Source organism: Megalobrama amblycephala, linkage group LG20 (assembly GCF_018812025.1).
Source record: "Megalobrama amblycephala isolate DHTTF-2021 linkage group LG20, ASM1881202v1, whole genome shotgun sequence".
Taxonomy (NCBI): Eukaryota; Metazoa; Chordata; class Actinopteri; order Cypriniformes; family Xenocyprididae; genus Megalobrama; species Megalobrama amblycephala.
The window spans coordinates 23,644,859-23,658,035 of record NC_063063.1 but is presented as its reverse complement, the minus strand read 5'-3'; the positions used below and the strand labels follow the sequence as shown (position 1 = coordinate 23,658,035).

General features: G+C 36.4%; 1 protein-coding gene across 1 annotated transcript in view; it reads left to right on the top strand.

Annotated features, from left to right (window-relative positions):
- The window catches only part of LOC125255034 (CDP-diacylglycerol--glycerol-3-phosphate 3-phosphatidyltransferase, mitochondrial), a 35,297-nt gene extending 22,450 nt beyond the window's left edge, over positions 1–12,847 (top strand). Inside the window, exons 8-11 of the mRNA XM_048169932.1 lie at positions 243–318; positions 4,165–4,313; positions 4,959–5,115; positions 11,465–12,847. Coding sequence (XP_048025889.1) covers positions 243–318; positions 4,165–4,313; positions 4,959–5,078 — 345 coding nt within the window. The 3' untranslated portion in view covers positions 5,079–5,115; positions 11,465–12,847. The remainder of the gene's footprint in view (positions 1–242; positions 319–4,164; positions 4,314–4,958; positions 5,116–11,464) is intronic.
- The last annotated feature ends 330 nt before the right edge of the window (positions 12,848–13,177 follow it).

The following is a 13,177-nucleotide window of genomic DNA, read 5'->3' as shown; positions in this document are numbered from 1 at the left end:
GTTCCTTTGAAATGAGCTGTGATGGAGGGGGGTTGTTCTTACGCATGCGCTCATTTCAAAAACTCAGTAACAGTCTTTGGATTCTCAGTCGACGAAAAAATCCTCTCTATCACCTTTAATTACTCAATTAGCAGGGTTTGAGTGGTGCTTTTCTGCTGATGTTTTATAACCTTTTTTTTTTTAATGTTCATTGTTGTATTGTTGGTTTTAAAATTGAAACACTTTCATCCTGTCCATTCCAGGTATGTCAGCTTGGTCAGCAGAGCCGTGTCCACTTGCATGAATACCATCGCCCCGATTGGACATTTCATGCCAAAGGTAGGTGTTTATTTTCTGCACTGTTTTTTTTTTTTTTTTTTTTTTTTTTTTTTGGAACTGAAGTGGATCAGCCCAGTTCCCAAAACTTGGGTGTAACAGGAAAGCTCATAATTTAATGCGCAGAGCAGGTTTCCCAGCACCTCTGATTGAATAGCCTCAGAGTTCTTCCTGGACAGCTTCAGGACACAGAGGCTGCCAAACACATGTGATGTTTTCTCTGTAAAGCTGAGGTATGCTTTGGCCAAGTTTTTTGGCTGTTGAATGTTAAGCTAGTTCAGCTTTACTGTTTCAGTATGTTATTAAAGACAAATTAAATGCACAATCGTGCCAAAAGCAACTTGATCGCCACAATGTTATTTCTCAACCTGCTGTTGTGTTTGTAACTTGGAGTGGTTATTAGTTTGGTTTAAAAATGCATGATTTCATTCTAAATTTGTTTTAGTTGCTCATATGGCATTAACTGAGTCTCCTCATACACTTTAATAAAGGCCCCTGACCTGAAGGGGCGGAATAAAATAGTGATGTCTGGAGAAAAATAGATGCATGACAAATCTCAGCAGCGTCAGTGGAATTCAATTTCATGCTCCTGTTGAGAAGTCTGGCTTATTAGATAAAGCCTTGTCATGCCATCATTTCTTGTAAACAGTGGAGCTGAAGTGGGAACAGAAGGGTGCAGAGGTTCCCCCAGCTGAGCTACAAAGAGAATCAATGAACATTAGATGCCATTCTGACGCACCTCAGGAAAGAGACAGTGAGGTGAACTCAGTTAAGTTTCATAACTATGTGTCATGTGGTAACTACACAGTTCTGCCAAAAAAGCCTGTTTTTCCATTGTCACTTTGGCAGTCATTTAAAAGTGGTAGCAAGTAGGTTGTTTACTTCTGGTTGGGTCATGTGGCAAAAACAGCCGTTGAGATGAATTCAAGTTCTTCTGTTAGGAACTTCGTATTTGAAAAAGTTGTCAATGCATAAAACACAATCAGGCATTTAAGTTATCGACACATACATTTCATAACATTTATCAAGTGAATTGAACAAATTTAATGTTCAAAGGTTATGTAAAAATCTAATTTAGTGTCCTTAAAGTGCTAGTGCATTGGGAATGCTAACGGATAATATTGGAAAAATGGGTTCTACTAATGTCAAAGGCTGGGATAATGTCCATAATTTAATGTTTTTGAAAACTAAGTCTCTTATGCTCACCAAGTCTGCATTTGATCAAAGTAAAAACATTCATTTTGAACTGTGAAATATTGTTACAACTTAAAATAATAGTTTTCTATTTTAATAGATTTTAAAATGTAGTTTATTCCTCTAAGTTGAATTTTCAGCATCATTACTTCAGTCTTCAGTGTCATGATCCCTCAGAAATCATCATATGATAATTGATTATCAATGTTGAAAACAGTTGTGCTGCTTAATTCTTTTTGGGAAACTGATATTTTTTCAGAATTTATATATATATATATATATATATATATATATATATATATATATATATATAAATTGGAAGTTCAAAAGAACAGCTATATATAATATACAGCGGGTACGGAAAGTATTCAGACCCCCTTAAATTTTTCACTCTTTGTTATATTGCAGCCATTTGCTAAAATTTAAGTTAATTTTTTTCCTCATTAATGTACACACAGCACCCCATGTTGACAGAAAAACACAGAATTATTGACATTTTTGCAGATTTATTAAATAAGAAAAACTGAAATATCACATGGTCCTAAGTATTCAGACCCTTTGCTCAGTATTTAGTAGAAGCACCCTTTAGATCTAATACAGCCATGAGTCTTTTTGGGAAAGATGCAACAAGTTTTTCACACCTGGATTTGGGGATCCTCTGCCATTCCTCCTTGCAGATCCTCTCCAGTTCCGTCAGGTTGGATGGTAAACGTTGGTGGACAGCCATTTTTAGGTCTCTCCAGAGATGCTCAATTGGGTTTAAGTCAGGGCTCTGGCTGGGCCATTCAAGAACAGTCACGGAGTTGTTGTGAAGCCACTCCTTCTTTATTTTAGCTGTGTGCTTAGGGTCATTGTCTTGTTGGAAGGTAAACCTTCGGCCCAGTCTGAGGTCCTGAGCACTCTGGAGAAGGTTTTCATCCAGGATATCCCTGTACTTGTCCGCATTCATCTTTCCCTCGATTGCAACCAGTCGTCCTGTCCCTGCAGCTGAAAAACACCCCCACAGCATGATGCTGCCACCACCATGCTTCACTGTCGAGACTGTATTGGACAGGTGATGAGCAGTGCCTGGTTTTCTCCACACATACCGCTTAGAATTAAGGCCAAAAAGTTCTATCTTGGTCTCATCAGACCAGAGAATCGTATTTCTCACCATCTTGGCAAACTCCATGCGGGCTTTCATGTTTCTTGCACTGAGGAGAGGCTTCCGTCGGGCCACTCTGCCATAATGCCCCGACTGGTGGAGGGCTGCAGTGATGGTTGACTTTCTACAACTTTCTCCCATCTCCCGACTGCATCTCTGGAGCTCAGCCACAGTGATCTTTGGGTTCTTCTTTACCTCTCTCACCAAGGCTCTTCTCCCCCGATAGCTCAGTTTGGCCGGATGGCCAGCTCTAGGAAGGGTTCTGGTCGTCCCAAACATCTTCCATTTAAGGATTATGGAGGCCACTGTGCTCTTTTGAACCTTAAGTGCAGCAGAAATTTTTTTGTAACCTTGGCCAGATCTGTGCCTTGCCACAATTCTGTCTCTGAGCTCTTCAGGCAGTTCCTTTGACCTCATGATTCTCATTTGCTCCGACATGCACTGTGAGCTGTAAGGTCTTATATAGACAGGTGTGTGGCTTTCCTAATCAAGTCCAATCAGTATAATCAAACACAGCTGGACTCAAATGAAGGTGTAGAACCATCTCAAGGATGATCAGAAGAAAGTTAAATATATGAGTGTCACAGCAAAGGGTCTGAATACTTAGGACCATGCAATATTTCAGTTTTTCTTTTTTAATAAATCTGCAAAAAATGTCAACAATTCTGTGTTTTTCTGTCAATATGGGGTGCTGTGTGTACTTTAATGAGGAAAAAAAATGAACTTAAATGATTTTAGCAAATTTCTGCAATATAACAAAGAGTGAAAATTTTAAAGGGGTCTGAATACTTTCCGTACCCACTGTATAATTAGAAATCGATATATTTTTGTAACCATGTAAAGCTCTTGATCATTTTTAATTATTTTTATGCATCATTGCTGAATAAAAGTATACTTTTTTTTTTCAAAAAATCGTACTGACCCCAAACCTTTGAGCGCTAGTATTTGATCAACAAAGTGGTTTATAATCGAAATGTCACGATGTGATGAAGAAAAAACTTTTTTGCATTGTGTTTGCTTTTTGCAATTTAATCAAATTAAGCTCAAAGGCATGTATTGTTGTTACACATGTCCACAAGGAAGTCCTCAGGAATTACTTTTATAGTATTCCCGGCAGTTGTGCCACCTGATATTCAACTTCCATCCAAAAGAACATTACCTCAGGCCAGAGTGGTTTGCATTGACAGGTGTTTGAAGTGGCAAGTAGTGCCTGTTGCCTAAATATAGAATACATGTTTGATTTGTGTACATAGTTTGACAACTTTGTTTTTTTCCTTGTGCATTGTTGGCTGTGGAAATAAAAAGGTTTTTTTATAAAGCTCATGTGACAGGAAACAAATACTGGAAAAATGTTTAATTCACTGTAAGCTGCTTTGAAGCATCTGCCAAATACATGATTGTGAAAGTGAGGGCACTTGCAATATTTTTAGAGTAGAGTCAAGCATTATATAAAGCACTTATCATCACTGGTCTGGTAAATTAAATTCTGGTCATTTTTTCACTCCTCGCAGGTCTGTGGTACTATGTGGGAGGAAGAGACCGCCCCTGCCTCACTCTTATTGGCTCCCCAAATTTCGGCTATCGCTCTGTGCACAGGGATCTGGAGGCTCAGATTGCCATAGTAACAGAGAATGAGGAACTCCAGATGCAACTTCAACAGGTTGGACTTCCTCTACAGCACTGTTTCTTGGAGTACTAGGTCATACAACCTATAAATCTTGTGTCGGATGTGTTTTAATAGCTGTTGGTACTGACTATGATTTCTTTGGCTCCTCATTTTTTGTAAGGGTTTACTGGAAACATCATAAAACATCATACACATAAAACATCATATCAAGAGGTTTGTTTATTGGAATTCAAACTGGCTATCATTAAATGTAGACCCATTTATGTTGTCACCTATGACTCTTTGATGAGCACCATATGATGAAATAATTCAGTATTGGCTGATTTTAAATACTGTGATTGTCCGTAACAATACAGCTTTTTTGTACCAGAGAGCAATGCAGTCATATTATCTTTCATATCTCAAACTTAATTACATATAAAGAATATACTGTAACCATTAATCTATACTGGGAACAGAGGCGATAATAGCAACTGCCTAATTGGGGGTGTCATCCGTTTTTATAGTTGGTAAAGTAAGATTCCCGTAATCTTCACTTATCAGGTTGTAAAGATCAGTAAAAATCTGTTCCGTAGTTATCTTTACAAGAAAAAAACTGAGATGACATAACACCTGAGATAGTGAGATTTAAAAAAAGAGATTTGGTTTATGTAAAATCTTGTTTTCTGTCTTGTCCAGGAGCAGGAAGTGTTGTACCAGAGCTCGACACAAGTGTCAAACTCCACTTTCAATCAGCCGGACCGCCATGTAAAGTTGTGGGTGAAACTGGTTACTCCACTCATCAAGAACTTCTTCTGAGTTCAACAGCTGATAGATATCTCACTGTCTGTGACAGGTTGGTTGCTGACATAGCTTTTCAAACTTTGCTGTAAAAGATCAGGCATATTATAGTCCTCCTTGTAGTTTCAGACATGAGTAATTCCTTCTGGAAAATCCATCTTAAGATGGTAGCTGCGGTTTGGTACATGGAAGCCGGTTATTAGCCAAGCCAGACTGGTTATTATCTGGTCCAATCCGGTTATTAGTTGAACCAGGCTGGTTATTAGCTGGTCTATCAGCAACCATGTTCCAAAAACCATCTTGACCACCTTAAAGTCAGAATGAACCCTATTTACCATCTTAATGCATGTTCCTGGTCTTATTGTGAATGATTTATTGTTGGCTGACTGTTATTCCAAAGAAAACATTTTCGTAATGTTTAATCAAAATATCATAACTGGACCGCGCCATGTTCAGAACTCTAATCATTTAGTCTGCTTAAGCCCCGTCCCGTTCATCTGCCTCCGTTTTTAAGTGCAACGCTCAAATCTCAACATATAATCAACATAGAACCAAGTCTATACTTTTTATTTGTCAAAAATCTGTTACTCTCAGATGCACATCACAATATGGAAGAAAAGGTCTGTAGCCATTTCCATTTCATTGCATATGTAACTAATGGATTTGCTTGAACCAAACAACTAATCACATTTATTTTTATAGCATCTTTGATAGTTAGTTAAAAAAAAAAAAAAAACAATTGTTTATTGCGCATGTTAGCTTTCTGCATTAATGCTAACAGATGCAACTTTTGATTTTAAAAATGTATTATTAAATGTTAAAATTAACATGTAACTGAGATTAATTAATGTTGTGTAAGTATTGTTTATTGTTCGGTCGCATTAACTAAACTAATGGAGTTACAAATAAAATCTTATTGTAGTGTTTTACAGTTTTAGAAAACTCAAATTCGGTTTGGCACCATTCTGATAAGTAACACCCACTTTTCACAATCCAATCAATTCCCAATGGCTTAAAACAAGTCCCACCCTATTTTTTATTTTTATTGATTATCCTGTTTTATATGCAAATATGTCATATTTCTGAAGTAAAATGGATTGCAAATGGTAATTCGTGTTGACTTCAAGGGATAGTTCACCCAAAAATGAAAATTACCCTATGATTCACTCACCCTCAGGCCATCCAAGGTGTATATGACTATCTTCTTTCAGACGAACACAATCAAATATATATTTAAAAATATCCTGGTTCTTCTAAGCCAGGGGTCGGCAACCCAAAATGTTCAAAGAGCCATATTGGACCAAAAAAACAAAAAACAAATCTGTCTGGAGCCGCAAAAAAATAAAAGTCTTATATAAGCCTTATATGAAGGCAGCACAATAGGCGTTTTAAGCAGAGCGCCTAGCGTTTTCAGCTGGCTAAAAACGCTTTGGTGGACACACGGCCTAACGAGGCGCTGAGCGTCTTTCTCACGCTCAAGCGCTGAGACAGTTTGGCGTTTTTACCGGTCGCCTCGAGTTGACGAATGTTCAACTTTGAGTAAAACGCTGCGCTCATCACTGTCACTTTTTAGCCAGCTGTCCAATCATAGTGGAGGAGGGGCGGGACAAATACAACACCGACCAACTGTCACAACATTCTTGCTGTACAACGACATTAACAAGCAGAGAACGGAACAAAATGGATGAGGAATTAATATTGCTGCTCTCCGAAAATACATAGCAAAGTAATTTCACAATGTGTCAACATTTTAAGTCTGAAACAAATTACCTGCTAAATCAGTTATAAGTAACAGTTCCGCGGATATTCCGTATCATAGCAACAAAGCGTCTCAACGGAAAAAAATGCTGCGCAGCTGAAGCGCTCTCATGGATTTGCAGTTATCATTTTGTGTCAAATTGTTGGATTTTGAGGTAAAAATCATTCCATATATATTGTATTGTTATATATTATGTTGCCAAATCATCAATTAAATACATTCCGTCTTATATTCTGCATAATTGTGTGTTTTAAAATAAACACTGACAAAAACTATACTATAAAACTATATGTTTTAGGGCTGGACAATATGACGATATATATAACATTGATATAAGTGATTACGCAGATTTAAACCTTCCTATATTGTAGTTATATAAAATATTCACAGGCAGATTTGCTTTATGTATTTCCCCGGCGTCAAATCAGGCATTTATAATGTCAGGAAACACGACTCTTGGCTACATGTCAATATCCATGGATTAGGTTTATTTGACAAGTTGTAAGAAACACTTTCGAGTCCAACCTTTGTAATCGTTTGTTTTACTCCTGTTTTCGCAGTTTATCCCTGTTAAATCCAGTCACGCAGCAGGTTCTTTTGCCACTCAGTCCAGATGAGGGAGCGCGCTTTCGGCGGGAAAGTGACGTTGATGCATACCCTCGCCGCGCTGAAACATGTGTTGCAGGCTATGACGCAAATCTTCGCTGACAGAAATGTTGAAATGTAGTATTTATCATACACATTTTTACAGCATTGGGAAACGTTTAGAATGTTTGTGTCATGTTTGTCCTCCTACAGAAACCATATGAAAACAAAAAATATATTCTCCCCCCATTTTCATACATTTTTGAAAAAGCTCCAGGGAGCCACTAGGGCTAAAGAGCCGCGGGTTGCCAACCTCCGTTCTAAGCTATATAATAGCAGTGAATGGGGGGCCACATTTTGAAGCCAAAAAAAGTGCTTCCATCCATCGTAAAAATACTCCACACAACTCTAAAGGCCTTCTGAATTGAAGCGACGAGTTTTTGTAAGAAAAATATCCATATTTAAAACTTTATAATCTAAAATAACTAGCTTCCGGCAGATGACTGTACGCATACCACAAGAGTAGCCCCTGACGTGATGTTTATATCGCCTCTCGCGGTTCAGACAAATAGGGCTGTACAACAAACTCAAGCTCCTCATCTCATATCGAAATCCTCTGATATTTCTCTTTAAAATTTCTCGTTTTAGACTTCTAAAGTCTAGACTTCTGTTTTGTTTTGCTGTACTCTGAGCTTCCGTGTTTGACATTGCGTCATGCGTCGGGTCAGGGGTTATTCTTCCACCACAAATCGAGGTGTATGGCTCTCTGCCAGAAGCTAGTTGTTATAGTTAATAAAGTTGTAAATATGTATTATTTTTTTTTTTTTTTTTTACAAAAACCCATCATTTCAATCCAGAAGGCCTTCATTAACCCCCTGGATCCATGTGGATTACTTTTACGATAGATGGATACACTTTTTTTTTTTTTTTTTTTTTTTTTTTTTTTTTTTTTTTTCAAAATTGGGCCCCCATTCACTATATTCATTATAAAGCTTGGAAGAGCCAGGATATTTTTTAATATATGTCTGATTGTGTTCGTCTATAGAAGATGGTAATATACACCAAAGATGGCTTGAGTGAATAAATCATGGAATCATTTTCATTTTTGGGTGAACTAATCCTTTAAAGCCGGATTTTCCAGTAGGGATGGGTTCGGATATTGTATGCGTTTCATTATGTTGAAGCATAAATGAGTCGTTCGCATGAAATGCTATGAAGGTAGTAGCCTAAAGCAAACACAAACAGCATTCAGCATTTTATTCCGCTTTCAAACGAATGACTTGGCTCTCTTGCGCTCAGTATAGTCAGACTTTCCCCGAAGATGGATATACAAAACCTCGGCCTGCCAGACAGTGGGTTCTTAAGAATTTACATTGTCACTCCAGTGGTTCCTTCAACCCAAATCCTCGTCACACAGCCCAGCGTAGAGCTAGCGTGTCCAGACCACAGCATGAATCTGGCCATTCCAGTGCTGTCAGGCACAGGCTGCTCAGCAGACTTCAGCTGCACTGGCAGTGACCTCCATGAGCCCTCCGTCGCTAACATCTGGAGTCTGTTACGGCTGTTTTTCCTGCGTGCTGTACGATTTCTTCTTTTTCCTCCATTTGATTGCTAACATGCTCTATCTCACTTGCTAAATGTCAGGATTTAAGATAATTTTCCCTTTGAGCCTTTGGTATTAACAAAATGAGGCCGTCTGCAAGTAAATATGAAAAATCAAACAAACCTGAAAGACCTCTAGCGTGTATCTTTAGCAGCCCACACAGAATCAGCACAAAGCACAGTAGAATTGCATTTTTAATTAAATATTTATGCTAATTTGCTATTAATATGAGTGTTCAATGGCCGAAAAATATTATTTGAACACTTAAGTCACTTAAAAATGTTTTTGCTTGTTGGATTAGACAACAAAATATCAAAGTAGTACTAGAGCTTTTCTCAGACCTAGCTTTTTATTATTATTATTATTATTATTATTATTTTAAGTAATATTTGAAGGGACTTGATCCAACTGGTCTTATACACCGAAGACAATAACTAACGATGACAATAAAGTTTTAATAATCATCCTTATTCTATGAGAATATTGAAGTTTACACCATAGCTATAACGATAACCACACAGAGAAACTAAATCGGCAGAATCTTTTTCAGAATGATTTTTCCAGCTGCTGAACAATTAAAAATATTGTCAGTGTTGGAAATCTCAGAAGCATAGACCAGGAGACTTTGGGATATCTTTAAGCAGAAATTACTCTTTATTGAGAAACACGCTGTGTGTCGCTGTGGTCATCCAAAATCTGACTAAGGCAGTGTACATTGAAGTTTATATACATTTTAGGGGGCAGTGCTTAGTGATAGAGACAAAGCACCAGGGAGACAACAAAGCATGCAAATGAAGTATTCAGGTATAGGAACCCGCCCCAGACGCTAGAGTGTCACAAGTCCTAATCCAATCAGCATACCTATTCAAAGAATGGGAGAGGGGCTCCAAGAGCCATTAACGACAAAAGGTGAGAATCTCAGTAATCTGACTCATTAGACATACAATAAAGAGAACAGGAACTGGCAAACAGAATCATTCATCTGATGTGGTCATCTTTACCTTAAAATGCTAAATACAATGTACTTCACTTTAGTAATTCATGTGAGGTGATGTCAGTATGTAGGATCAACAGATCTTAAACAGATTATTAAATGTGTAATCCCACAACAGCCAATCAGAATCCAGCTGACTTTAAAGTGCTTGGGGGTGTTCTTGGCCATGTTGAAATCCATTCTACAGAATTCTGGAGATTTTATTTCAAAATCAGTTCAGAAAAGTGGAGGTGTCACTTTCCAGGAAGAATTCCTGTGCTATCTTGTTTTGAATTTTTGTCATCATGGTCAGTAACTTAGTCACAGTTCTGGAGAAAGGGCCTTTAGAAATTTACAGCCTCTTCAAATACAATGAGCTTCTCAATATACAATCTCAAAATATAAAGTTATTATACTTTACATTAGATTTAATGTAATATTAATAAAACCGCAAATTATGGTTTGCAGTCTAATAAGTGGGTTTGACTGAAGTTGATCCTTTAGTTTCTACTGTAGTGCTCACTCTGCCCTCTAGTGATTATTCAAGTACATTACACTTAAACCAGAGAAATGGTATTTTTTTAATAGTGTTTTTCAAGGTAAGCATCACTATTACTTCTTATACTTGTACTAAAAATTGATGTGTAACCTGTGCTACTGACATGTACGGAAGAGGATTAGGGCCAAGCAATAATAAAAAAATAAAACCATCTCGAGATTAAAGTTGTTAAATTTCGAGAAAAAACTCTAAATAAAATGTTAAGAATAAAGTCATTAAATTACGAGAAAAAACTCATTAAATTTCAAGAAAAAAGTCGAGATAAAATGTTGAGAATAAACTCATTAAATTACGAGAAAAAACTCATTAAATTGAGAAAAAAGTCGAAATAAAATGTTGAGAATAAACTCATTAAATTACGAGAAAAAACTCATTAAATTTCGAGAAAAAAGTTGAAATAAAATGTTGAGAATAAACTCATTAAATTACGAGAAAAAAGTTGTTAGATTTTGAGAAATTCGTTAAATTATGAGTAAAAAGTTATTAAATTTCGAGAAAAAAAGTCGAGATAATTGAGACTAAAGTCATTAAATTACGAGAAAAAAGTCATAAATTATGAGAACAAATTCGTAATTTAACGAATGATGCAGGTTATTAAAATTATTCATAGAATGTAAAAATCTAATTTTTACATTATGTAGGTGTTTTCCTGTACACTACGGTTCAAAAGTTTAGGTTCAGTAAGATTTAAAAAAAAAAAAAAGAAAAGAAAAAAGAAAGAAATCAATACCTCAATTCTTTTTCATACATAGAAGAATCCTAAAAAAATCATCATGGACTCAAGTATCTAGTAATGGCTGCTAAAATTCAGCAGTCATCACTGGAATAAATCATGTTTTAAAATATATTAAAATCAAAATCTAGTAATAATATTTCACAGTATTGCAGTTTTTCACTCAAGATCACCTGTTTTTTTTTTTTCCAGATGGAGTTGGGAATACATATGTGTGATTTGTACATGAAGCGTTTGCAAATATCGATGCTTTCTTGGATACAGATGGTTTTGAAGATGACTGGCATTGTGGACCTCAGCAAGCATCCCAGCCAGTTCTAGTGATGACCACTCAAATAATCTGCTGTGTGTTATGATATTTAATAACATTCATTCTGCTCTAGCAACCACATTATTAGGAGAAAATGCATGTAAAACCAGAACAAATGATTTACTCCCAGTGTGATGGATATGTACTGTACATATGGCAGATATGAACGTTTGGCCATCAGTTTGATGTGTATCTAACATTTATATGTACATATTTTAGTTAATTTAATTTTTTTTTCTGTAAACGTTTGTATTTTGTCAATTTTAATAAGATGCTGTTTAACAAAAAACCTTTCCATTTCTACTTCCTTTCCGTTGTTTATTTTTACTACGTTATTTTGGCTGAAAATAGCAGTAGTTCAGTAATATTGATTTCATTAATAAGGTCAATAAGTTGATCTTGGGAATGCAAAGAGATGCAGTTTGATTCATACACATTTCAGCAACCCTTAGTTACCTCAGATGAAAATATCCATATTTCTCAAACTGTTCAACATCTACTACCTGAAACCAGTGCAAACCATCAAGGCTGAGTGCCTTAAAAATAAAAATTAATTTATCATTCATTTACCTGCATACTCATGACTTTCCCAATCTGTATGAACGCAAAATGACAACGTTCAATATTGATGTATTAAGAGAGATTTTAGTATTCCACTCAAGAAAGTCATTTAGGTTTTAAATGACATGAGATGCAAGTATCTTAAGTTCATTTTTAAGTGAACTACCGGTTTAACTCTCCAATGCTCACTAGTTATACCCGATTACTGATACTGGGAATATTACTACAGAAGATGTTTTAGGAGAGCTTCAAATCCTGACCAGGCTTTAATATTTACACAAACCTTTACACGATAAGCATGGGATGGATTTGCGCACCTTTGCATTCATTTGTAGCATTTTCAGGGTTACTTGTTTAAAGGGAATAATGCAGTATTTTTTCAGAGTTGGTTTGCGAAGTTGTATTAATCTTGGTTCCAATATGCATGAAGCAAGTGCGTTTGCTTGTTAGGTTCATTAACTTATTGAGACCAGATGATTTTTTTTCTTTTTACTGGATTTAAATGCTAGTTTGGGAGCGACTAGAAACATGTTTTTGAACGGTCCCATCTCTTACAGACAGATGCTACCTGAGTAAGATGAGGCCTTAAAGCCACGTTATCCAACGCACAAGAACTTGGACAAAAACATTCTGTACTATATGAAGGCACAGTGTTTTTGGTCACTGTATAAATTGTTTTTAAGAATAAAAGGCTTAAACAGTCATGGTTGAGTGAGTTATTTGATGTGAAATACAGATGCGTGACCTTATTTTTCCTGGTTGTTCAAATAAAGTCATTTGTTTTTAGTAAATGTCCATACCGACAACTTTATAATTGTTACAGTGTCGATAGTATACGTAAATGAACAATGCATACTTGTTCTCCATGTTACCTGGACAAAGAAATTCAAGTTTATTGTCAGCAAAAGACTTTTGACAGCTCCTGGGCCTGGCCATAGCTTATGACTAAAAGTTTGCTAAGAAGTATTTCCTACTAAAGCAAAGTGGTATTTCACTCTGGCAAGTGTATCCAAAGCAGACTGGTGCAAGTGGCC